This window comes from Hippocampus zosterae, chromosome 11 (genome assembly GCF_025434085.1).
Source record: "Hippocampus zosterae strain Florida chromosome 11, ASM2543408v3, whole genome shotgun sequence".
NCBI lineage: Eukaryota > Metazoa > Chordata > Actinopteri > Syngnathiformes > Syngnathidae > Hippocampus > Hippocampus zosterae.
The window spans coordinates 9,160,642-9,183,648 of record NC_067461.1 but is presented as its reverse complement, the minus strand read 5'-3'; the positions used below and the strand labels follow the sequence as shown (position 1 = coordinate 9,183,648).

Genomic DNA, 23,007 nt, shown 5'->3' with positions numbered 1-23,007 from the left:
GGCGTGAATCATTTGATCTATGCTACCTCTCCTCTACTATAAAAAGTTGGTCTCACATGAACTGTTTTCATATCTTCAAGCTTTTGCTGACAAACTTGTTTTACCATCTTTTTAGGGAAGAAGAATGTTAACAGTGGGATTATTTGCAGGGCGGGGAATGAAAACAACTCCTCGTTAATGTCCAATCTACTCTCCCTGGGTAAACTCACTATGCAGTTTACGCAACTAAAAAGCATGACGTCCATGAGAGGAATGAATAAACACAAAGTTGAAACAATTTGGAGCCAAATGTGAAGAGAGTTGTAGGACTTGTCATTGTTGTCAGCTTTTCTCGAGATGGAATCATGGCGTTTTGAGTTGCGGCTGACTTGAAGTCAGCGTGACCATGACGCATGCACACAAATATGATTCGGACTCGATAACTTTGATTTATGGAAAGAATGAGCAGACAAAAGCAATTTTATGGTCAAGTGAGTTCTGGGCTCCTGTTAACACTCTACGTGAAACAAGTCAACAAATCAGGACATTCACATTAAATTATATCGATTGCCTCTTTTTTTTTTCTGGTCACAATCTGCATACTTCGAAAGGTGTGTGCTGTGATGCGTCAGGACTCACCATTTTTGGAAGGTCACTCACAAGGTAGCTCGACGTCCAAGTGAAGACAAGTTAAATGAATAAAGAGAACAAAACTTGGAACATTAAGTGGGCAAAGTCCATCCATCCATTAATCTGCTTTTCCTCCTGAGGGTCGCGGGCGTGCCGGAACCTGTCTTTGGTCAGTAGGCGGGGTACCGCATGAACTGGTTGCCAGCCAATCGCAGGGGACACAAAGACAAACAACCACCCACGCTCCCACTCAATCTGGTTCGAAGGTTTTGACAAACGAGTTGATTGGCAACAGGTGTGGCGCAAGCTGCATTGCTTATAGATGATTGATTGGAAAACTGGCAGTTCCTGGTTGGTTGAGATTAGGGTGGGTGTGTCTATGGTTAGCAGGAAGTTTAAAAAATACAAAATAAAAATTTAAAAAAAGACAGAATGCTCTTTGTTGCGTCATATTCAGGGCGGCCCGGTGGTCCAGTAGTTAGTGTGTCGACCTCACATTGCGGAGGTAATTCAAATCAATCCCAGCTCTGGCCTCCCTGTGTGGAGTTTGCATGTTCTCCCCGGGCCTGTGTGGGTTTTCTCCGGGAACTCCGGTTTCCTCGCACATTCCAAAAACATGCATGGCAGGCTGATTGAACACTCCAAATTGTCCCTAGGTGAGAGTGTGAGCGTGGATGGTTGTTTGTGTCTGTGTGCCCTGGTTCAGGGTGTCCCCCACCTACTGCCTGAAGACAGAACAAGGAGGGAAAACAAATACGTTTTGGAATGAAAATAGAATTACAACCCAAGTACGAACATGTTGATCTTTCCCTTTGTTTATTTGAGTCATGTGAGCAGAGTGAAATGTTGCGTTTAATGTCATCGAAAGGGTAACCGATAACAAAAAGGCACAATGTCTGTATTGGCGTAGTCTTTATGGCAAACCAATTGAAGAGCAAACACGCCACTAAATGGCACCACACAATGTCATACGCTAAGAGGGGGACTTTTTTTTTAAACATAAAAATTTAATGATTTCCAACGACTGCGGCTCATTGGGGTAAAATGAAAGATCAAGGGTGTGCCTGATTATTTACTCCAAATTACGTTAACCTTGTGTTCATCGTGCGAGCGACGTAGTGACAAGCTGTAAATACTTAAATGCTCTTGCCATTGATCGCATCAGGCAGGATTCAGTTTTATGTCTGCCCCGAAGACATTCACACAAATAACTTTGTGTTCATTGATTCACCAGGCCCAGATTTCACAGTTAGAAAGTAAATGGAGGTTTTAACTGAGGCGAGATCAGAAATTCAATGTACTGTATATTTCGGCACTGAAAGTTTTTCTCCTTGGCTCAGAAAATACTGCCGCAAATTCAGAAACCGTAAAGAGACGTCAGATGCAGGCGCATGCTCGAAATAAGCAGGAAAACCAACATATTTTGAATGATTAAAAAAATACTATGTATGCCAGAACTTAAACATCCCACGTTCTGACCTGTTTGTTCGTCATATTTGCAAACATTGCTGTAAACAGGAATTGCTGTTTTTCAGAACACATCAAGTCAGGGAATTTTAGCAGCAGATATGCAAAAGCTTTCGTGCGATTTGCTCCTAACTAATTAGTTTTTCCATTCCTTGTTTTGTCTGAAATCTATGCTGCATTTGTCCCCTCATACGCTTTCGCATTACAGTAAATAAAACCCGTGAAATGTAATTGAGTGTCCTCATTGATTCCAAGTCCATTCTTCACATTAGCAATCCAGATTTTAATGGCCGTGTTTACCTCAGATGAATGCATTCAATTTCCTCTGTGACAGGCAAGGACGAGGTCCTTAAATCGAGTTCATCCGCGGTCCTAGTGGGGGCGTAAGTTGACCTCCATCGCACCAACACAATCTTCTTCAGATACGTGACCGTGTTGTTCTTGACGCTGACAAAGCAGATGGTATTGATCATGCTGTTGCTCATTGCAAGGCATTCGATGATGTAGAAGACCACCAGTGAGTTCTTCTCACGGGAGATTAGCGTCGGGTGGAAGTCCCGCAGGATCGTGAAGCCGTAGTACGGAGCCCAGCACAGGATGTATGCCATTAATATCCCAATCAGGACCATCACAGTTTTGCGGCGACAGCGCAGTCGCTTTCTTATCTGCTCCGTCTGGAAACCAGGCACATTCTTGAACCAGAGCTCGCGGGAAATTTGAGTATAACACATCGCCATGACAACCACGGGTCCGACAAACTCCACGGCGAATACGAGCAAAAAGTAGGAGCGGTAGTAGGCCTGTTGGTCCACGGGCCAGATTTGAGCACAGAAGACTTTGTGAGTGGTCGTCGTGATGCCTCCGTGAGGATACATGGTTTCCGAGGCAAAGTAAGCCGAGGGAATTGAAATGAGAATGGGAACAATCCAGACTCCGGTTATCAAGCAGTAGGCGGTTTCGTACTTCATTCGAGGCTTCAGAGGATGAACGATGGCCATGTACCTGAGAACATAGACAACATCAAGTTGACGAGGTAGTCGATCGGGTCAATCTCCCAATTGGAGAGACCAACATTTTGGGATAGCTCGAGCAACCCTGATGAAAAGAAACGGTATAGAATGTGGATCAATGGATGGATGGATGGATTATTGACATGCTACAGAGGCAATGGACAGAAGTTTAGTCCAATTTTTTCCTTTTTTTTTTGTTGTTCGGGAATTGTCATTTAAGTAATCATTCTATTGGTTCTTAATTTCTTCTTTGTTGTTTGTTGGAGTAAAAACATTAAGCAAACTATCTTTATGGTGAACCACTTTTTACCACTTATCCAGTTCTGGCTCATGGCCGATCTAGGGGCTTATCTCATCTGATTTTGTGGCAAAGGCAGTGTACTCCCTGGATTGATTGCCAGTCAATAGAGCACATCGGGGTTTTTTTTTTTGGTTTTTGTAGCTCTAAACAGACAATGACTCATTCCTATGGTCACCGAGCGACTGCAGGATAGTCACTCATGTAAACTATTAGTGAAAGTGGCTCTACAAAGACATTAAATGGGGTTTGTTCATAGTACGCTAGAAATTAAGCAGTTGGTTCAATATAATTTGAAGTAGCTTACTGTGACTAAAATGATACCAGCACCTCATGCAATACAAACATTCTAAATGGCACAAACATTTGTTTCACGGCTTTGCTCTCCGCAGTCAGCCGGCACGCACCATTGAATCAGCGCAGCGGAATTGCCCTCCATTCTCAAAGTATGTGTTATTGACGGCTGTTTGTTCAAATAAGACATCAACATAATCTTCTGTGCAACGGACCACAGAGAACGTGGATCTCCAATTGCACTGCTCAAGTTAATGAGACATCCATCCGTCCATTTTCTGATCCGCTTATTCTCATAAGGGTTGCGGGACGTGCTGTGGGGGCTATCCCAGCTGTCTTCGGGCAGTAGGCGGGGTGCACCCTGAACCGGTTGCCAGCCAATTGCAGGGTACACAGAGACAAACAAGCATCCACATGCACACACCCACACCTAGGGACCATTTAGAGTGTTCCATTAACCTGGCACGCATGTTTTGGGAATGTGGGAGGAAACTGGAGTACCCGGGGAAAACCCACGCAGGCACGGGTAGAACATGCAAACACCACACAGGGAGGCCAGAACTGGTACCTCTGCAGTGTGAGGTCAACGCGCTAACCACTGGAACACCGGGCCGCCGCCTCTATATTTTTCTTGGATTATTGATTGGCAGGTCTGCAATCACTATTTCATTTCATGAATTGGTTGTACGGTATGTTTAATGTGTAAGACGATGAGTGACAGTTATATAGTTGTTCTCATTATTGATGGGAAAATGAGGCTTCAAGGTGCTTCATGAACCAGTTTTTTACTCCTTCGGATGGCATCTCTGTTGTAATGTACTATTGATGGATTTCACATTGTTGACACCGCAATAATATCATACCTTCAGTGAAAACACAATTTCAAGAAAGTCATCGGTTTTCAAAATTGAAGACACATCATTTTTGGTCCATCATGTGATTTCAAATCTAGTCGCTACCACACAAAAGTTCCAAACATATTTTATTACCTGTGTTCTGCATACAAAAACATTGAATATATGATAAATCCAATAGAATGGTGAGTATATGAAGTGCTGCAAGGCATTTTGATTGGCTTACAAATGACCTAAAGGCCTTACCTGTCCACTGCAATGGCGAGCAAGGCGTTTGTGGACACGTAGAGTGACACGGTGCGTAGATAGTTGACCGAAGCGCACAGCACCAACCCATGATCCCACGACAGCTGTTTGACCACATAGTAGTCGACAAGGAACGGACAGCACACGACCGCTACGAGGAAGTCCGAAATGGCCAAGTTGGCGATGAGCAAGTTAGTGAGGTTGCGCAGCTTCTTGTAACGCGCCAACGTAGCGATGAAAATGAAATTCCCCAAGCCGCATACCAGCATGATGCAAGCGAGGACGACGCCGATGATGATGGTGGCCACGTAGAAGGCCAGACCCTGTGTAGTGTCAGGGATCTCATCGGGCGGAATGCCGTAGTCCACGTCGTAGTTGTCAAAGTTATGATCCGATTTGTCAGGAAAAGGAGCCGTCAACAGGTGGCTGATGTTTAACTCTGCCATTTTGTTCGAAACCAGTTCAGGAACAACTTGAACTTTCAAAATTAGGGGGGGGGGGGGTATGATGAGTCTTTGTGGTGAAGCCAGGCAGCGACTCCTTGTAAACACCTTAACTGCTACACTATTTGCCTTGAAGAGGATGAATCATATTTGGAGAGTCACCACAACCTGTAAGACAAAGTTATGCATTATTCAACACCTGGTCAGGATTAATATGATTGGAAAATAAATTACACAGCCCAAGTCCTTCAGCAGGTTATCGAGGATGGCAGGTGGTGCAGTCCGAAATATATGCCTTGTCAATTTTTACTTTATGTTAAATGTTTTGTTAAGCGCTTTGTTACAGCTGCCGCTGTAGTGAAAGCGCTATATACTGTAAATCAGCATGTATTGTATTGTATTGTATTTATCGCAAGGCAGTGTCGCGAGACTAAGCGCAGTCTGGTTACAAGGCATTTTAAGCTACATCAAAATACAAAGCGCATTTGTAGCCTCGAATTACACAGCGTAGACTGCAAGGATAATGAGCTAGAGAGAGGGAAAGAAAAATCAAGGGGTCTCGTAAGCGCATACAATTTGGGACCTCACCGATAAGTTCACATAAGAGGAGTACACACAAACTGATAATTGGGTGAAATTTGAGCATTTTATTTCCTCTTTTCTTGACACGGTTGTAATGGTTTGAGACTTTTCATTTAATTTGCCTTTATTTCATTTTGACATTTTTTTAACATTCAGTTTTAATTTAGGTTTTTAGAGCAGGCTTATTGATTTTTAGTCATTTTTACTATTTCGAAAATGTTTGAGTCTCGTCATTTATTCGTTGTAGCATAAGTTTTTAGGTTTTTTTTTAGAGTGCAACAATTTAAATGAAATTGCCGGTACATCTAACCTATACGATTCAATATGTATTTCGATATATTGACGTGTTTCAAAGTGTAACGATTTGATTTGATACATTTGCCTCTTTTCAATCAAAAAACTTTTTTTTTAATGGTGACCTTTTCTGACTAATATATTCATTCATTCATTTTCCGAACCGCTTTATCCTCACGAGGTTCGCGGGGGTGCTGGAGTCTATCCCAGCTGTCTTCGAACAGTAGGCGGGGACACCCTGAACTGGTTGCCAGCCAATCGCAGGGCACACAGAGACGAACAACCATCCGCGCTCACACTCCGCTCACACCCCCCCCCCCCCCCCACATACACGAAGATTTGTGGTTGTAACTATCAAACACATTTCATATTTGAGATTGTCACCCTCAAGTTGTTTTTAACACGATTATCGGGTCAGATCCGCTCTGAACACATCACAGATCAAAGGATAATCTTCAAGGACAATCTTAGAAGAGCAAAGATAGTCAGGGGTTTGACATCCTTTGTCGGGAAGGGGCAACATACTTAACAATACAGCCCAAGTGTCTTTATTCCTGTACCGAAGACAAACAGAACATTCCAGCTGCGATCAATTCAATGCTCTTTGATTGGCCTGGATTAATGAGAGGGCATGTAAATGTTAAACCTTTTAAATATTTATCAAGGCAACTCCTTGTGTGTGAGGACAACACCAGTGATGAGTCACGGACTCTTTGATTGTGACGTGAAAGGGAACAATGGCCAATAAAGAAGCAACCCAACGATTGCCCTGTTGCTGGAAAACAAGAGGAACAACTCGATGTATTGAGAGTTTGTGTAACATTTGACAAGTCATTTAATAATGAAAATGAAAAGGATAAGAATGTGTACCCACAATGTAGTCACCAGATGGGAAAATAGCGTGCTTTATCTATATGTCTTCTTCGCTATGACTTCTCTCCTTGGGATTTTCTGGATATTTGGATTTCAACATCTTGAGCATCTAAAGTTTTTGTTGTTGTTGTTGTTGTTGTTGTTTTTTTTGTTTTTTTGGTGATGGCACCATAGAACAGAAAATTAAACTAACTACAATATAAGACAGTGTCTCTCTGCCCATTTATAAAAATGTAGCACAATTTCATCTCACTTATCTCCGTCCAGCCATTCATCATTTTCTATAGTGCAATGGCCCCGCGTGTGCTGGCGTTCAGCTTAATTTAGCCTACAGGCCAGGTACACCCTGAACGGGTCATCCAGTGAATTATTTTACCGAGTAGATGCTGATAATTATTCAACATAATACATCAATCTTAAAAGGGTGAGTAGTTTTGCTTTACTTTAGTTTAAAATGTCTTTTAGTGTACTACACAGTAGTTGACTTTCATTTTTCCATGTAAAAGTGTTACTTCAAATGTTGACTTCAAAGTGTTTTGTGATGGCCATCCCATCTACGTTAAGAGTAATAAAGGTAACGTGCTCAAGGACATGAATGATGCTTTTAATCACCAAACATATGGGAACCATTTACCGGCAACTAAACGAAAATGGAAAAGTTATTCTGTTGGTAAATAACAATAGTGCATTATTAAGTCATGGAATATCCATCTTACCTGCAAATAATGTAGAAGGTCAAGGGAATATCCAGTTCAATTAGTAGAGCCTTCTCAGATTGGCTCGTGCTTAAATAAAGTCTTCGAGAATCATAATCATGATCCGCTCCTCCTCGCTCGCCTCCATGGAAGAGACAACAAAAATTTGTTTCTCCGCCGCCTTAAATAGCACACCGATGATGACGCCGTGGAGAAAAGGAAGATGGGAGGGGATGGGAGCAGGAGAGAAGGAGGGAGGGAGGAGGTCCAGTGGGAGTGTGCCAAAAGGTTAGCGTGGCAAAGCCATTAGTGTCAGCAAGGGTGGTGATGTATGCACTGAAAGGCTACCGCCGCCTTCAAATCACCTTCACAGTATAGTATGCTTAATCAATATGCATTTGTTTTTTATATGCTTGTCATTATTATTATGCAAGGGAAGCTTCATGATTACTTTCCAATTCTCTCTGCGCACAATTGGAAATTCATAAAAGTTCCAGCTATCTTCCAGGACTGCTGGTGTTGTTGTTTTGGCACATAGTTGTGCTTCATAAGCTTTAGACAGCATTTTTTCATGATTTTTCCCATAAAAGAAGCTCAACTACAAGGGGCTACATCAGAATATCGATTTTTTAAAGACATGAAATGCTTCTTTTACTACGATAGAAACATTCAGTAATATGTTTATGATTACAGTTTGATGTAATTCTCGACTCCTCTCAGTATGAGCATTTCTCCAAGCCCATGATTCAAGTTTGATGAAAGAATCATTATTTATAGCAATTCTGAATTCTGCAACGCTGCTCTTGTATTGCATCTCATTCATACATATATCCTTAATCTTGTTTCCCAATTGGGCACATGCATGATGAAAAAAAAAAAGGATGCATTGTGACAGTTTTCATGCTATTGTTTATGTTGCTTGTGGAATCAAAACAATCGTCCCTTAGCCTCATACTCAGCAGTTTACTTGAGATTATCAATGCACGAATGTCAAAGTTCAATAAACTGGAAAAGGCTAAACCAGGGGTGGGCAAACTTTTTGGCTCGGGGGCCGCATTGACTTTTAAAATATGACAGAAGGGCCAGGTCAGCACGAGCTATGGTACATAAAAAAAAACTGCATTTGTTGACCGTCCATATCAAACATCAACAGAACAAAAACATGAAAGTATTGTATTATTATACTTTTTTTATATGACAAAAGTGTTGTTGATGACCTATTTTAGCCTGTGCATTGCTGCAGATGGGTTGTGATCAAACCAGTAGAAGTAGAGCGATACAGAGGTACTAGATGGTCGAAAAGACCCCCCCCCCTCGCCCCTTTCTGCAACTTCAAGTCAATGCGCCACCTGGCGGTGAAATGCATGTCATTACAAGTCCAATTGAAACGAATGCAATCATTCACATCGAACCTTAATTGTGGACGAACCTTCGGCGGGCCGGATTAAAAAGACCAACGGGCCGGATTCGGCCCGCGGGTCGTGGTTTGTCCACCTCTGGGTTAAACCGTATTATGTGCAACAAATATGATGTGCAAAGAACCCGGTAACGCAGCACATGCTCACTAACAGCGCTATTTGAGCGAATGCACATATTCTGCCCGTTTTTTCCCCCAGACGTCGGTAAATGAGGCCCAACATCTCTATAAGAGGCGATGTTCACAGCCCGTCTGAAGAGTGCATCAACATTCATTTGGACTCATCTCGACAAGTGGACCATGAGGAGTCACTGCACGTATTGTGTTTTCCACTCCACTGACCCTTGAAGGATGCATTATGGGAGCAAAATCTTTTGCAGTGTTCACCAGCTATTGCTGATAATCAGGTTGTTGTTTTTTTTTCCTGGCAACTGTTGACACGTGGATTCATCATGTCCAACTTACAATTCAAAGAAGCGAAACAGAAAATAAGGTTTGTGAAACATTAATTTCTCATAGAGCAGGGAAATGCTTTAATCATGAGGTATAAAGATGTCTTTGAGCCCTCCTGGTTTTATGTCAATGAAAAATATATACATTGCAAATAATGCTGTGCCTAAAAAAAAAAAATCAACAACATTTTTCTAGTAAAAAAGTAATGTCGGATTTTGCTTTGTTTAATTTTTTTTGTTTGTTTTTTTTATTTCATTCTTCAGCCGTTACTACAGTGGACAGCCTATCAGTTTATCAGGTTACAGGTTATCATTATTTGTGCATGAAACGGTTAAATGTTTTCCATACAACTGCTAATCTCTCATATGGAGTTGCTTTTACATAAGTGGCATTAGTCGCCACCGCTAGATTTGGGAGGACATCCAGCTATTCACACTTAATCAGCATCAAATTAGGTGGCACTTATTCTGTGAGATTGGCCGTTTAGTTTCGAGTGCTCAAAAAGTCTCATCATGTTGACTTTCGGGGGCGGGAGCCTTTTGATTGGAAAGCAGACATCTCTGTGGTCATCCATCCTGAACGGCAGACAAACAAGAACGGACTGCAGCTCAGATGACTCCCCGCGATCAATTCTTTGTTTTGATGGAAAGCCAGGATCACTCTTACTTTTATTCTCTCTTGGACAATCTTGTCTCAATTGTCTTGAGATGCCTGTTCACACCAGGCAGTGTGTGTGTGTACGCATGTGTGTGTATAAATCTCTCTTTTTCTCTCTCTCTCTCTCCCTCTCTCTGCACACGCTTCCAAAACTTTTTTTTTGTCATTGTTTTTTTTTTAATGATACTTATGCATATTCCTTAACACCCCCTTTTTCCCCTCAGTATTTACCTTACGTTATTTAAAATTGCTCTTTCTGAATCTTTTATATTCTCCGAGCATTTCATTGGGTCGTCCTACCGTTGGGTAAGCTTAACTTGTAGCAGACGTGTGCACATTGCAGCATGACGTCTTTGATCCGCTGGTGAAAAGGACACTTTGATTTGCTCCTCGTTCATCTATAACTGCTTCAGACAACAAAACGTATGCAGGAAAGTGGTTAAGATTACACGATTGTCTGTGTCTCATGTATTATTTTGTCATTTTATGTTCACTTTTCTTTTGATGGTGGCGCGGGCACCCGCAGCGGCTCCTCTCGTTGTACGTTGTGAGAAGGAAGACATTTCATCTGTGCTGTATGTTGCACATTTGACAATAAAGTTGTACGTGATACTTGATTCGATACACAATCGATAAGTCAAAAAAGTCAAACTAGAAGAATATGAGATGTTCTGCGGGCAAAAAAGACTGACGATGCCGAAGAGAATTAAGCAAGCCTAATCTTCAATGGAACTGCAATGGAAAGAGGATAACACCCAACTCCCTAAACACCGACAATCGCCTCGAAATGTTCCCATTAGATTTTATTAGCCGCCGAAAGATCAGGGCCTACTTGCTCAATCTCTCTCTAGCCTCTGCCATGACCGCCTAAAAGGCCTGAGCAAGAGCATAAACAACAGGCTTTCATTTTCATCCATAGGAGCACTTGACTGATCCAACATGTACTCAAGTGATACAGCACCTCGTAACAAAAGAAGATAGATCGACTCAAAGTCGCATCGGATATCATGGCCAATATGCACAAGACAACTTGCGTGAGGCTTCTTCCGAGAAGCTGGAAGTAATTTATTGCCAACACTGTTCGAGGCTATGAAACAACATCGAAAGAGGATTAATGAAATATATATCTGGATTTAAAGTGAAACAAATGCTTTCTGGTATTTTATGAGAAAATAAAAAATAAAAAAGGATCGGAAGGTGGCAGATTTCTTCAATCGATCACTCTGTTGTGGCTCAAGATTAGCAGTAACAGGAATATTGATATTGAAAATAATAATAATCGTGTATTTTTATTATGAAATTGTTTTGTTAAAGCGTACTATACAACGTATACTTGTCGTTGTGACTGACAGATTTCAAAACAATTGACAAATTCTGACTCATCAATTACTTGGCAAATCTATGCTATCATTTCACTCCATCTCAAAACCTTTAAGCTGACACGGTTTGTGCGTTTTGATGCCACTTACTTGCGTTTTTGATGCCACTTCCGGCCTAGAACTGACGAGTTTGGCGAACCCGGAGACCCCCTTACGCTGTTGAATTTTTCTGTTTCGTTCTTCATGCAGCATAGCTATTTTAATCAGAGCGCTGCATTCTGACAAGTGCAGACACAATTTATGATCTCTCACTGTTTGGATATTTCCTGGGCATCCTGTGTCTATAATAAAAAAAACTGTAACTAGTAGGGGTGTAATGTTCTGGATTCTGATTTTAAACAGGTTTCAAATGAAACGGCATCATACAAAGCTAAACCTCAGTAAGGGAAATACAGAATCATGAATATTTTTCTAACATTCTGGTATGTACTGTTCACCGCTGAAGAAATCCAAGGGTCATCCATTCCACTTGGTTTTGCAAAACTATTATGAAAAGAAACGTTTACTGTAATGGTGTAGCACAAACTGGCATCCAAACAAGCCGTCATGCACGAAACTTCCCTTCTGTCCTGCGATTGGACTGAAATCCAAACTCCCGCACCATCCATGGATCTCCAAAGCAGCTGACTAAGAAGCGCGCTTTCGCGTGGCGCATAATTGTGTGTGCGTGCGTTTTTGATGTTCTGCTTTGTCATCACAGTGTGCGGCTTTTCAAATCCCCGCAACAAAGACAACAATCAACTCTGGAAGGCCCCAGGCTCACGAGTTGCGGTCACCGTCAAGAGGGGAGGTACCGGGATGTATTTCGTCGCCAGCCAGTGCCGTGTGGCGTTTAGTCTAGCATGAGACAGCCAAGGGTGAGCACCCCAGTTTTCACACAATAAAGAGCTGAAGAGCACAAGTACTTTGAGGGATACCACCTGTCCAAGGGAGAGAAAGCTACCAGGATGTTCAAGACAAGCTACCTGCGCAAGGAGGTGCGCAAGGAAAAGTACGAGCACTCGGACGTCTACCGCGAAGAACCCGAGGACTCGGCGGGCATCTCCGCCATCCAGGGCTGGGAGAACCTCCAGGAGCTCAACAGCCGCTTCGCCCGCTACATCAACCGGGCTCGGGTCCTGGAGCAGCGCAACGCCGTGTTCCGCAAGCAGCTGGAGACTCTGCAGCGCATGGAGGAGGCCAGCGGCCTGGAGGAGACGTTCAAGGAGCAGATCGACGTCAACAAGCTGAGGATCCGAGAGCTCACCTCTGACCGCGCCAAGCTGGAGAGAGAGCTGAGGGACGCCAGCCGCATGCTGGATGAGTTCACCAGCAAGTAAGAGAACGGCCCGCGGCCGGGGTCTCCGCTAATATCCCCTTTTAGAGATAAGCTGAACTGAAATGTGCTTAGGATAGAAAGGAAATGACAGAAAATGCTAAGCCTCGAGGGCGAGGGAAAGGCAATTGAGTTTCCATTTCCACCAACTGATATCAGGTTGAAAGAACACCCGATTCTCCCAAGGCCATTGAATCCAAATTTGGATCAGCGCCAAATTGTGCACTGCACTGTTTTCGCATTTAGCGATGGTTAAAATACAAATCCTCCGAACAGCGGTGTCAAATCCAGGTCCAGAAAGTAAACCCCGCCACATTTCGTCTTTAGCCGCAGGGGGCTTCTACGAAACCAGCAGGTAAACACGCTCTTAAGTAGAAGCGCCTTTGGCCAAAGACAAACCGTGTGGCAGTTTACCTTCATGTGGAAAAAGTCAACTAAAATGATGAGCCGAAACAAGGCTACAGATGTGTCTCTGAATAGTTATTTGACGATTTATGTCTCCATAAAACACCGCAATAGATTTGAAATAAAACATATAATTGAAGTTGGACACTTCCAACTTTAACTTAAGGGGCTCGGCAAGAAATGTGGCATTTACCATTTTGCAACCGCAGCTATTTTATGCACCGGTGCCTTCGCATTCAGAGGAATTGCCAAGGTCTGACCTTTCACAGTGTACTGCAACGCCAACAAAAAGATGGGAGTATGAAAAGAGCTACCGAGAGTTAAACGGTGCTGTTGTATAGAGATGCAATGACCAAAGAGATTTTTTTTTTTAAAAAGGGAGGGGGGAAAAAAGTCCTTTTGTCTCATAGGTCGTCTTTTTGTAACAAACAAACACAGTTGTTTCCTTTGTGGAGCTAAATGTCACGTGGCAAGAAAAATAATCTAAGAGGAACACACTGGAATTTCGGTAGCAGTGACATTTGCAGCGTTGCGAAAGCCGCCATCGTTCTCATTGAGCCGCATGAAAAGTTCTGCCTGGTTCCACAGAACAAATGGCAGTTTCCACACTAATCGATGAGTTGGGAAGAATACCGAGCGCTCTAGTCGAATGGTGAAGAGAGATGGTCTTCATTGAATGGAGTCCTCCTCACCAATGTTGTTCTTAACACAAAGTTGTAAATGAGCAACATTCCTTTTTTTGTTTTTGTTTTTTTTCTTGCTCCACGTCATTAATTGATCAAGTATTCATGAAAAAGCCCCAAATTGACACTTTGTGATTCTCTTCTTTCAACAGAAATTCATTTTGTACCATGACAGCAAAAATATATAACACCGGGCAATTTTCCGCACACTTCTACAGCTGATTGAGTCTGAAAGAGACACTTTAAAAGTGATTGGGAGATTTGTCACTTGGCAGACAAAGCAACACACATAACAATGACATGCCAACACCTTGCCTCCAGAAAAATAATCTGGTATCTTTTTTAGAACGAACGATGTTTAATCATCACTAATTATGCTGGTCATTTTTACAAATTATATCATATTTGATCATTTTGTTTGTTTGTTTCCAGATACCGAAGTGAATGTGATTATCAAGAGCAACTACGGAGCACATTGGAACAGCTAAACAAGGTACAGCGCTGATTGGAACAAAATCCCAATGTGACCAATAACCGATATGCACACGTTGTAAGAATTGTTGACGTATATATTATCGACAATAATAATTTAAATTTAACAATAATAACATGTAAAAAATCTGAAACTGTAAATGGAAATCAAAATGAAATTATAGATAATTGTAATTGTTAAATTATGAAGTCGGGAATTGAATTAAACTGAATTTTCCTGGAGGAGAAAAACTCAAAGATAAACATTATATGTAAAAAAGAAAGAAAGAAAGAAAGAAAGAAAGAAAGAAAGAAAGAAAGAAAGAAAGAAAGAAAGAAAGAAAGAAAGAAAGAAAGAAAGAAAGAAAGAAAGAAAGAAAGAAAGAAAGAAAGAAAGAAAGAAAGAAAGAAAGAAAGAAAGAAAGAAAGAAAGAAAGAAAAAAAGGAAGACAAATCAAATGTGCAAATGTTATAAAATGTTACTATGGTTCAATGTATCATTAAGTAGTCATATTACATCTGAAAAAAAGTTTCTCAAGCAAGTTAGAAATAATTTCTGTAAACCTAAAACTTTAAAATAAATATGTATGGTTAAATTATACATGTTGTCATAAAGGATTGTTTTAATTAGATTACTTGAAAGAAAATAAGTCTTTTTTTTGTTTGTTTTGTTTCAATGATTTCAATGGCCCTCAAGACACCCACAAGGTCTCCCCATTAAAAATATCAACTCAGCCATGTTGCCCCTGCCTTGCGAATCTACTTACCCATGGCTTTCCCTCTTGATTATGCTCTCTTCCTCTGCTGTGCTGTCCCATTAACTTCACCTGCAGGAGGCAGACAGTGCCCTGCTGAAAAATTTGGAGTATCAGATCCAGTCCCAGTTCCTGCAAGATGACATCAACTCTACCAGAGAGAGACACAGAAAGGTCAATGATACAAGCATATCCAGCATGATCTCACATAGATATGCAGTCAAGCCCGCAGATATTGAGATACCGTCCCAATTCGCTGATAAAGTGTGCATGCTTAGCCCTTCCTGAACCGTGAGCACGGCTTCCTTCCTTCATTCTGATTTATTACAACACAAAACACATCAGCCAAGTGTTATTGTGATGTTAAATGCAATTTTATGGGGCAGTAGTTACAACAAAAAAAAAAATCTTAACAAAACAGGAAAAGTCCATCCAAATCCCATTTTCATTCATCAGAACTGCTCCAATCGTTGACATTATGCAGGACACATTTTTATGGGCCATTTTCTACCTTTATACCATCGCCTGCTGGTACATTTGAAGGCGATGTAATCTTGAATATTATCATTACGATGTACCAAAGCGCTGCGCCACGAGCATATTATGTCAGGTAAAGGATGGAAAGTCATCTTAAATTACCGTTGGATTGGAACATACGTAATAGGCTTTTAGAGAAACAAAAACAACAACAACAAAAAAACTCACTTAACTCATTTGTCTTTGTGTGGTGTGATCTTAACAGAACCTTGCAGAGATCCAGACCTTTGTACACATTTTGCAGCAAATCAACCAGACGCTTCCGCTTGCTCCTACCGTGTCAGTGGGCATCTCCGAGGTGAGGTCACTCACAAAGCGTATGTGCATGTGCGTGCGTGTGTGTACGGCCCCCCAGTGAACTATATGCCAAGTGCTGATGAGGTTAGTGGCCTTTCAGTTCTGTTGCCTTTGTTCATATTATGACATGCGGGACAGTGAATGGGTTAAGCACACGCTGTTCATGCGCACATACACGACCATTTTTTCTTGTCCGTGATACAGAGTTTTTTCCCTAATGCAGTCCGTCTTCTGAACAAAGATTTAAGCACAGAGTGTTTTAAGCATTTTAAGCATTGACTAGTCCAGTAATGTAATGTTTGATCCTAGCAATTTATGCATGCGTCCGCACCTGTTGAATTCTGTTATGTGTATACATATATAGCTAATAAATGATGATGATGATGATGATGTTTGTCAAGTTGATAGACTGGGTTGCCTAGTGAACCAAGGTCATAGGGTTTTTTTTTTTCTGAAAGTGGACTCATTGTGCTCACAAACATGCACTGAGACATTTGAGATGATATATAATAAGATGTTTGTCGTTTGATTAAATCATTTAGAACTGAATTTTTGTTGTGAATGATTGCAAGTTGATTTAGGGAGTTTTCCATGTTATTTTGAGAATGTTAATTCTGTTTTAAGAAACGAGCCACAGCAATGGAAAAAGAAATGTAACTACCCAGCCTTCTTTCTCTACCTAGCTACTAGCCGGTTGTTGGCTAGCGAGTCAAAATGTTAGCATGTCATTCATGTGACTTTTAAAGCGTATCGTTTATGACAATTTGAGTCCAATTTTAAATTGATGGCGTACTGTAAAGGGATAAATTGCTTCAACAACAGTAGAACAAGTAAATGCATCCAGACAACAACAATGCAACAAATATTTGATGAAGAGTGATTGCTTTTTTTTTTTGTCGTTGTGAAGGAGCAGGAGAAGCTGCTGGTGCAAAGTAGGTTGCCGGCTCTGCAGAGTCAGCTGGAGGAGTACAAGAGCGCCCTCTGCCAGCTGCAGGCCCAAAAACAACGACTTCAAGCAGAGGTGGGTGCAACATGGTCACCATGGCAACTACAGTTTAGTTATGCTTTTTTTTTCCAACCACATTTGCCCCCGCATACTATTGCTCAGTCCCCAAAACACAAATTCCAAGTTTATTTTTAGATTTTCAGACATTCACATTTGTTCTTATTATGAATTTGACATGATCTAATCATTAATTTATTTATAAATGTGTGGTGTTATAATTCACTCTTGCCTGAAATTATTTAAATTAAATCAAGACCGGATGATTCATGGGAAAATGTTTATTTCAAATCTATCTTTCAACAAATATATTGACATTTTTATGAATTGTATTGGGTTCAAATTGTGTGAGATATTTGGAAATACTGTATTACTTTACTTTTTCATACTTCAGGTCATGTATCTTTCCTTATTATTGAAAGTTCATCTTTCAGGATTCAATTTCACATTATGTATTTTTTTCAAATGTATAAATGTACGAGTATTTATGTAAAACTGCATTCGTTATCACTTTAAATTAATTCTTAATAATAAATAATAATCACATTTATAATTGAAAATGTTCTTTCAAAATTCTCATTTAAATGAATTATTGTATTTTATTTCTAAGTTATGAAGTGCCAAAAAAAATAGAATTTGTATTTTCCACCATTTGAATATGTCATTAAGGAATTACCCATGACAAGTGCTGTATTGCAATCATTCTTAATCTGAATTCTCCAACGCAGGAGCCGCTATGGTTTGCCATTGACACTGAGACCCCACTAGATGTCAGCTGTAGTCCATTTTAAGAGAGCAATTGTGGTATACGCTAGCTCACAATGCATTTAAATAGTAAACAGTGGAGTCATAATAATAGGGAACTAGAAACTGCCAAAGTCATGTTCATCACTCTTTTTATGACACACAATCCTTCTGTCATTTGTTAGGATACTGTAGAAGCCAAATGAAAAATGAGATGCAACAAAATGTGTACAAATCTTTGATATTTTGGCATAGTGTATATATTTCAAATGTATACAGCGTCTACCTTGGATTTTATTATGTGCTCAAATTCCTAATAGTCAAGTAATGAGCAACAAAATGCTGGGGTGCCGACATACAAGGAGCGCTGTTAAATCTCCTCAAGGGTATTCGTAATTCTGGAGAATCATTTCATCAGAGCGTCTTGATTAAAAAGGCGTCTGTGTCTCTCACAGGCGGCAATGTTGGAGCAAGCCATCAGAGGCACCCAGGAGAGTTTCGACGACGAGATTCAGCTGTACAACGAGCAAATCGAATCGCTGCGCAAGGAGATCGAGGAAGCCGAGAGGGCCCTGGAGAGGTTCACCAGCGAGTGCCGCCACTTGGCCATGTACCAGACGTCTCTGGAGAACGAGCTGGATAGATACAAGAGGATCATCGAAAATGAAGACAACAGGTGAGACCTCCACTGGCTGACTGGTGTTTCATTGCCATGAAGCCTGGGGGGGGGGGGGGGTAGCTTGAGGAGCGGGGGCAAGCATTCTCATCTTTTGGAAGCTTTAGCCCACAATCCGAAGAAGGAATAGAAAGGCCATAAAGACAGTAAAAATAATTGATTTTACTTCATCATGGAGGCAGTATTTCATCGCCAAATTGTTGAGTTCCACACCGAGAGACAGAAGTAAATACATACACTCCTTTTGTCCACTACAGACTTGACCCATATTCTCGGAATTAGGCTTGAAAACCCAACCTAACTCGTGAATTGTATGCCCTGTTTAAGAGTGAATTTGTGCTTGGCAAACCTGTCCGGTTGATGTTTGAATACCGACTCATGAAATTTGACCTCTGTATTCCATCACAGGTTGAATTCAGCAATAATCGGCACACCAGTCACCCTGTTTACTACCAGTTACCACTACACCCACGCGCCCCCTGCCTCAAACAGGGGCAAAGGTAAGTCACTTGCAGCTAAGCCACTACGCTCTCAAGACAATGGACCGATGATGTAAAAGTAGCTCAACAAAAATGTTTGCGTCTTCTCTTTCGTTCCCAGATATCACTCTTGCCATCCAAGATATAACCAACATAAAACCTCGCCAGAAGATCACGGCCAAGAAAGTCCAGAAGAAGAAGGAGCTCACGCCCAAAGATGTCATTGACAACAGTCATGAGGATCGAAAAGCCGGCGCCGCCGGCGGAGTGGCTCCAGACGACGAAGCGAAGAGGACGTCATCGGTAGGAATTCAGGATGATAACGTGAGGAGGACTGAGGAGAGGCCCGTGTTGTCCGGAGTGTCTCCGCAGGACGTCCCTGACGGAGCTCAGATAAGCAAGGCATTTGACACACTCTGTAACATCGTCAGAGATCGGATGAGGAAGTACAAGAAACCGGAGCCCATCGCTGACTTCTTCACAAAGGGTCGTTACGTCCTCGTCACTGGCGAAGGAAGCTACCCAGATCCTTGCTTCTGCACTACCACACCATCCGGAGGACATGTCGTAGTCACGCTCAAAGATCAGCCTCTTGGAGACAACGTACCATCCCCTCAACCACCTCAGCCCATACCAGGCCCCAAACCTGCAATTCCCACCCCTCCGGCTAATGTCGCAGGAGGAAAGGATGATAACAAGGGAGGAAACGGGAAAGAAGATGGAAGTAAAGACAAAGTTAAGAAAGAAGAGCCTGAGCCTAAACCCAAAGATCCAGGCCCAGTCCAGCCTTTCTCCGGACCCACAGATCCAACTCCACCAGTGGATCCTGCCTCTTCAAAGAACAAAGATGACAATGGACCAAGGAAGACTCCCAAATCTCTGCCCCGCGCCGCCAGCACCAGTTCCAGTTCTAGCAACAACAGCAGCAGCAGCAGCAGCAGTAGCAGCAGCAGCAGCAGCAGCAGCACTGGCAGTAGCGGCAGCACCAGCAGCAGCAGTAGCGGCAGCACCAGCTCAAGCTCCAGTAGTTTCACTCCAGACGCCATGAGCTACGAGAAGGTGGTGGTGGAGTCTGTGGAGAAGTTCTCCAACGGGCGCAAGCTTAAAGGTTACGAGGAGACTTCCATGGTGGTGGAAACCACCATTGAGAAATCCAGTAAGAAGAAACATTAGAACCAACCTCAGCAACCAACCAAACAATCCTGCTCTCATATTCCAGACTCCTCCTACTTCCAGTCTTGGGTTGTGTATCGAATGTTGCGACCAGACAGCCATGCTCATGCTTTAGTCCTTTACTGTCTGAAAACTTGGGATACAAAAACGAAAAGAAAGCAAAAATAAATCTCTGTGCCACCTTAAAAAGAATTAGAATAAATGAGAAGAAACAGTCAACGAGGAAGTTGTGCTACCCTTCTGTCTTCCAATACCAATTTCCCCCTCTTCGGCTCATTTGTACAATTGGATGCCAGCGCCTGCCCTCAGCACCATTTTGCTGTGTAACAATTTGCTTTGATATCTTCAATAAAGACGACTCAAACATCATTTGTGCCCTCTTGTCTTGGAGGCTACTTTTCATGAACCCGAATGTGAGACTGGTGTTGCTATACCAATTTAGCCGACATGTTGTTCTCAGTAAAATGCCATTGACTGTTTCGTGGTTCAGTCATCTGACTTTGGTGACAATGTGAGTGTGAGTAATTGTCCGTCTCTGTACTCACGAATGACTGGCAACCAGTGCGCCAGTGTTGTACACTATTGACCCGGAGGAAAAAGAAAATGGGAGAGACTCTAGTTCCCCTCTAATCTAAACAGGAAAAGTGATCTAGAATAGCGATAGACAAATGGTTCAAAAGTATGCAGAACCTTGAGGCTAATTCTGTTTGGAATACCTCAAGACAGAACTCATTATTTAGAAAGCACAGGTTTCAGATGGATTGCAAACTGTGGCTACTGAGGCTAATCTATCATTGGACATAATGGTGTTTCCTCTCACTAATGTACACTGTTTAACTCTTTCTGAGAGTGAAGTAGGCACAGTTAGTCAACAGAATTACAGAGTGGGGCTGAGACGAAAGTGGTTTTGCAGCTTGCGGGTGCTGACAGCTGACCACACACAACTCACAGCGGTATTTGCAGAATCAAGGAAAAGCCTGCAATCAAGCATGCGATTAAAAGAAAGTTGACTGCTGTGCTCTTGTTAATGGAAAACAAGTATATTAGCGCAGCGGTCCCCAACCTTTTTTGCCCCACGGACCGGTTTAACGTCAGACAATATTTTCAGGAACCGGCCTTTATGGTGTGGTGGATAATTACAGCACAACAATATGATATGGCCTGCATGATACTGTGGTATTTTCTAAACATAATATAAAACACGAATCATGCCACGATGAACATCCTGTTGGGCTGCAACATCCGTTGGTGGCTATGGTGACGTTTAAACGTGCCTTCAAAAGAAGATAGACAGCAAATACAAAGTGCAAGAAAGACAAGACTCACCATCGCCGCATATTATGCAGAGTGGGCTTGGTGCTTGGCAATCTCCAGTTGAGCCTTCTTTTTCTGGAAAATCGTAGGCTCCTCTTTTGTCTCCTGTTTGGACCTTTCCCCTTCCCAAAGAAACTTTCCAAAGACGTTTATGTTTTCACTCATTTTGCGAGTTTAGCGGCAACCTATCACGTGAACGAGAAGCGCACCTCGACCTGCGTCAAGTTTGACATACTGATTTAACGGGTAATCCGGTAATCTTTCAAAATAAAACATTTTAGATTCTGAAAGGAATGAAATTGAAGTGATGTAAGTTATTTATTGTTTCTTGCGGGCCGGTATCCATTGACCCACGGACCGGTACCGGTCCGCAGCCCGGGGCTTGGGGGCCACTGTATTAGCTTGTTCCCTGTTATGATAAACCACTTTGAAGTCAAAGACAAATTTTGCCAGCATGTCAAAAGAGTCCAATAGCTGTTCATTTCCTACTCAATTATATATATATATTTTAATGTAACCCCCCCAAACCCTGATTACAAACTTAATGACATAAGCTATCAAATGAGTTATTCCTGTGTCATATAGAACCAAGAGTGCTGCTGATATGATCCTAAAAATAAACCGCAAATGTAATGACGCCTCCTCCGAGCAGAGAGTGCTTCACCTCGCCTGGCCAATTCTTGCTGAGAAGCAACGTTTGTCTCCTCTTGTGCTTTTTGAGATGCAACAGAGAAGCAGCAGAGTGTCCTCTCCATCTGATGCTGCATGGATGCCCAAGAACAAAATAGGGCTTCAAGGACTTGGCAGCAGCTTGATTTTTTTTCTTTCTGACTAAAATAACTTCTAAATGCCTGCAGTTGGTACTTGTCTGCCCTCAAACCAGTGTCTCTGATTGGATTTTAATGTCTTTGTTGTTTTAAAGCAGAAGTCAAGTCAAGCATATTTCAATATGTGCCCCTACTAGTCTAAATACAACATTGCAATTGAAGCATTTGTGGAAAATAAAATAAGTGAAATATTCCAACCGTTTTTATTCTTCCGAGGAAGCTTCCATTTTGCCCTGTACTGTAACCTACTGTCAATTGAGATTAATGTCACATTGTCCACGAGCTCAGCATGTGACAAAGTCCACAAAGCAGATGAGCCCTTTCCATTCCTTGTTTGCTAACAATTGGACATAGGAGCAGTTAAAGGGCAACTGAGAGGATTCAGAAGCAAGGCAGAATTCGCTATTTTTCTGCTCAGGTTGGTTTATCACATTTTTGATTTTAACTGATCGTGCATTGATCCATTTCCATCCATGACTTGAGCCACTTCCCCCACATGAGGGTTACAGGCGTGCTTGAGCCTATTGATTGTACATTCCAGTAAGCTTTATGAATACTCTAGTCTAAGTCATGCTACCTTCTATCAGCCATGGCAAGCGCCAGCTTGGCTGAAATGTTTAAAGTGATAGCGGTAGCTCAGTGTTGCTTCGCCTGCATCACATTTTCATTAAAAGACACGTCATTCATCATTAACCATGTTGAAATTTACAGTAGTTGACTTCAAATTATTAAGTGAAGTTCAAGAATGTTCAAAAAT

The 23,007-nt window shown here is 41.9% G+C and overlaps 2 protein-coding genes across 4 annotated transcripts; one reads left to right on the top strand and one right to left on the bottom strand.

The window, feature by feature from the left end:
- prokr1b (prokineticin receptor 1b) lies at positions 1-8,554 on the bottom strand. 2 transcript variants are annotated; one of them, XM_052080025.1, is made up of 4 exons: positions 7,687-8,554; positions 4,779-5,389; positions 2,609-3,078; positions 2,370-2,523 (listed from the first exon to the last, which is right to left on the bottom strand). In XM_052080025.1, the coding sequence occupies exons 2-4, from the start codon at positions 5,222-5,224 to the stop codon at positions 2,495-2,497; spliced, it is 945 nt and encodes a 314-aa protein (XP_051935985.1). In that variant the 5' UTR covers positions 5,225-5,389; positions 7,687-8,554; the 3' UTR covers positions 2,370-2,494. The 2 variants fall into 2 exon arrangements, with proteins under 2 accessions (XP_051935984.1, XP_051935985.1); XM_052080024.1 differs by having other exon boundaries at positions 1-3,078.
- A 3,823-nt stretch (positions 8,555-12,377) lies between these two features.
- On the top strand, positions 12,378-20,478 carry LOC127610182 (filensin). Of its 2 annotated transcripts, none has more exons than XM_052080004.1 (8): positions 12,378-12,886; positions 14,407-14,467; positions 15,279-15,374; positions 15,943-16,035; positions 16,948-17,055; positions 18,237-18,457; positions 18,866-18,957; positions 19,058-20,478. In XM_052080004.1, exons 1-8 carry the CDS (start codon positions 12,519-12,521, stop codon positions 20,107-20,109), a joined length of 2,091 nt encoding a protein of 696 aa, XP_051935964.1. In that variant the 5' UTR covers positions 12,378-12,518; the 3' UTR covers positions 20,110-20,478. The 2 variants fall into 2 exon arrangements, with proteins under 2 accessions (XP_051935964.1, XP_051935963.1); XM_052080003.1 differs by having other exon boundaries at positions 12,379-12,886; positions 16,942-17,055.
- The last annotated feature ends 2,529 nt before the right edge of the window (positions 20,479-23,007 follow it).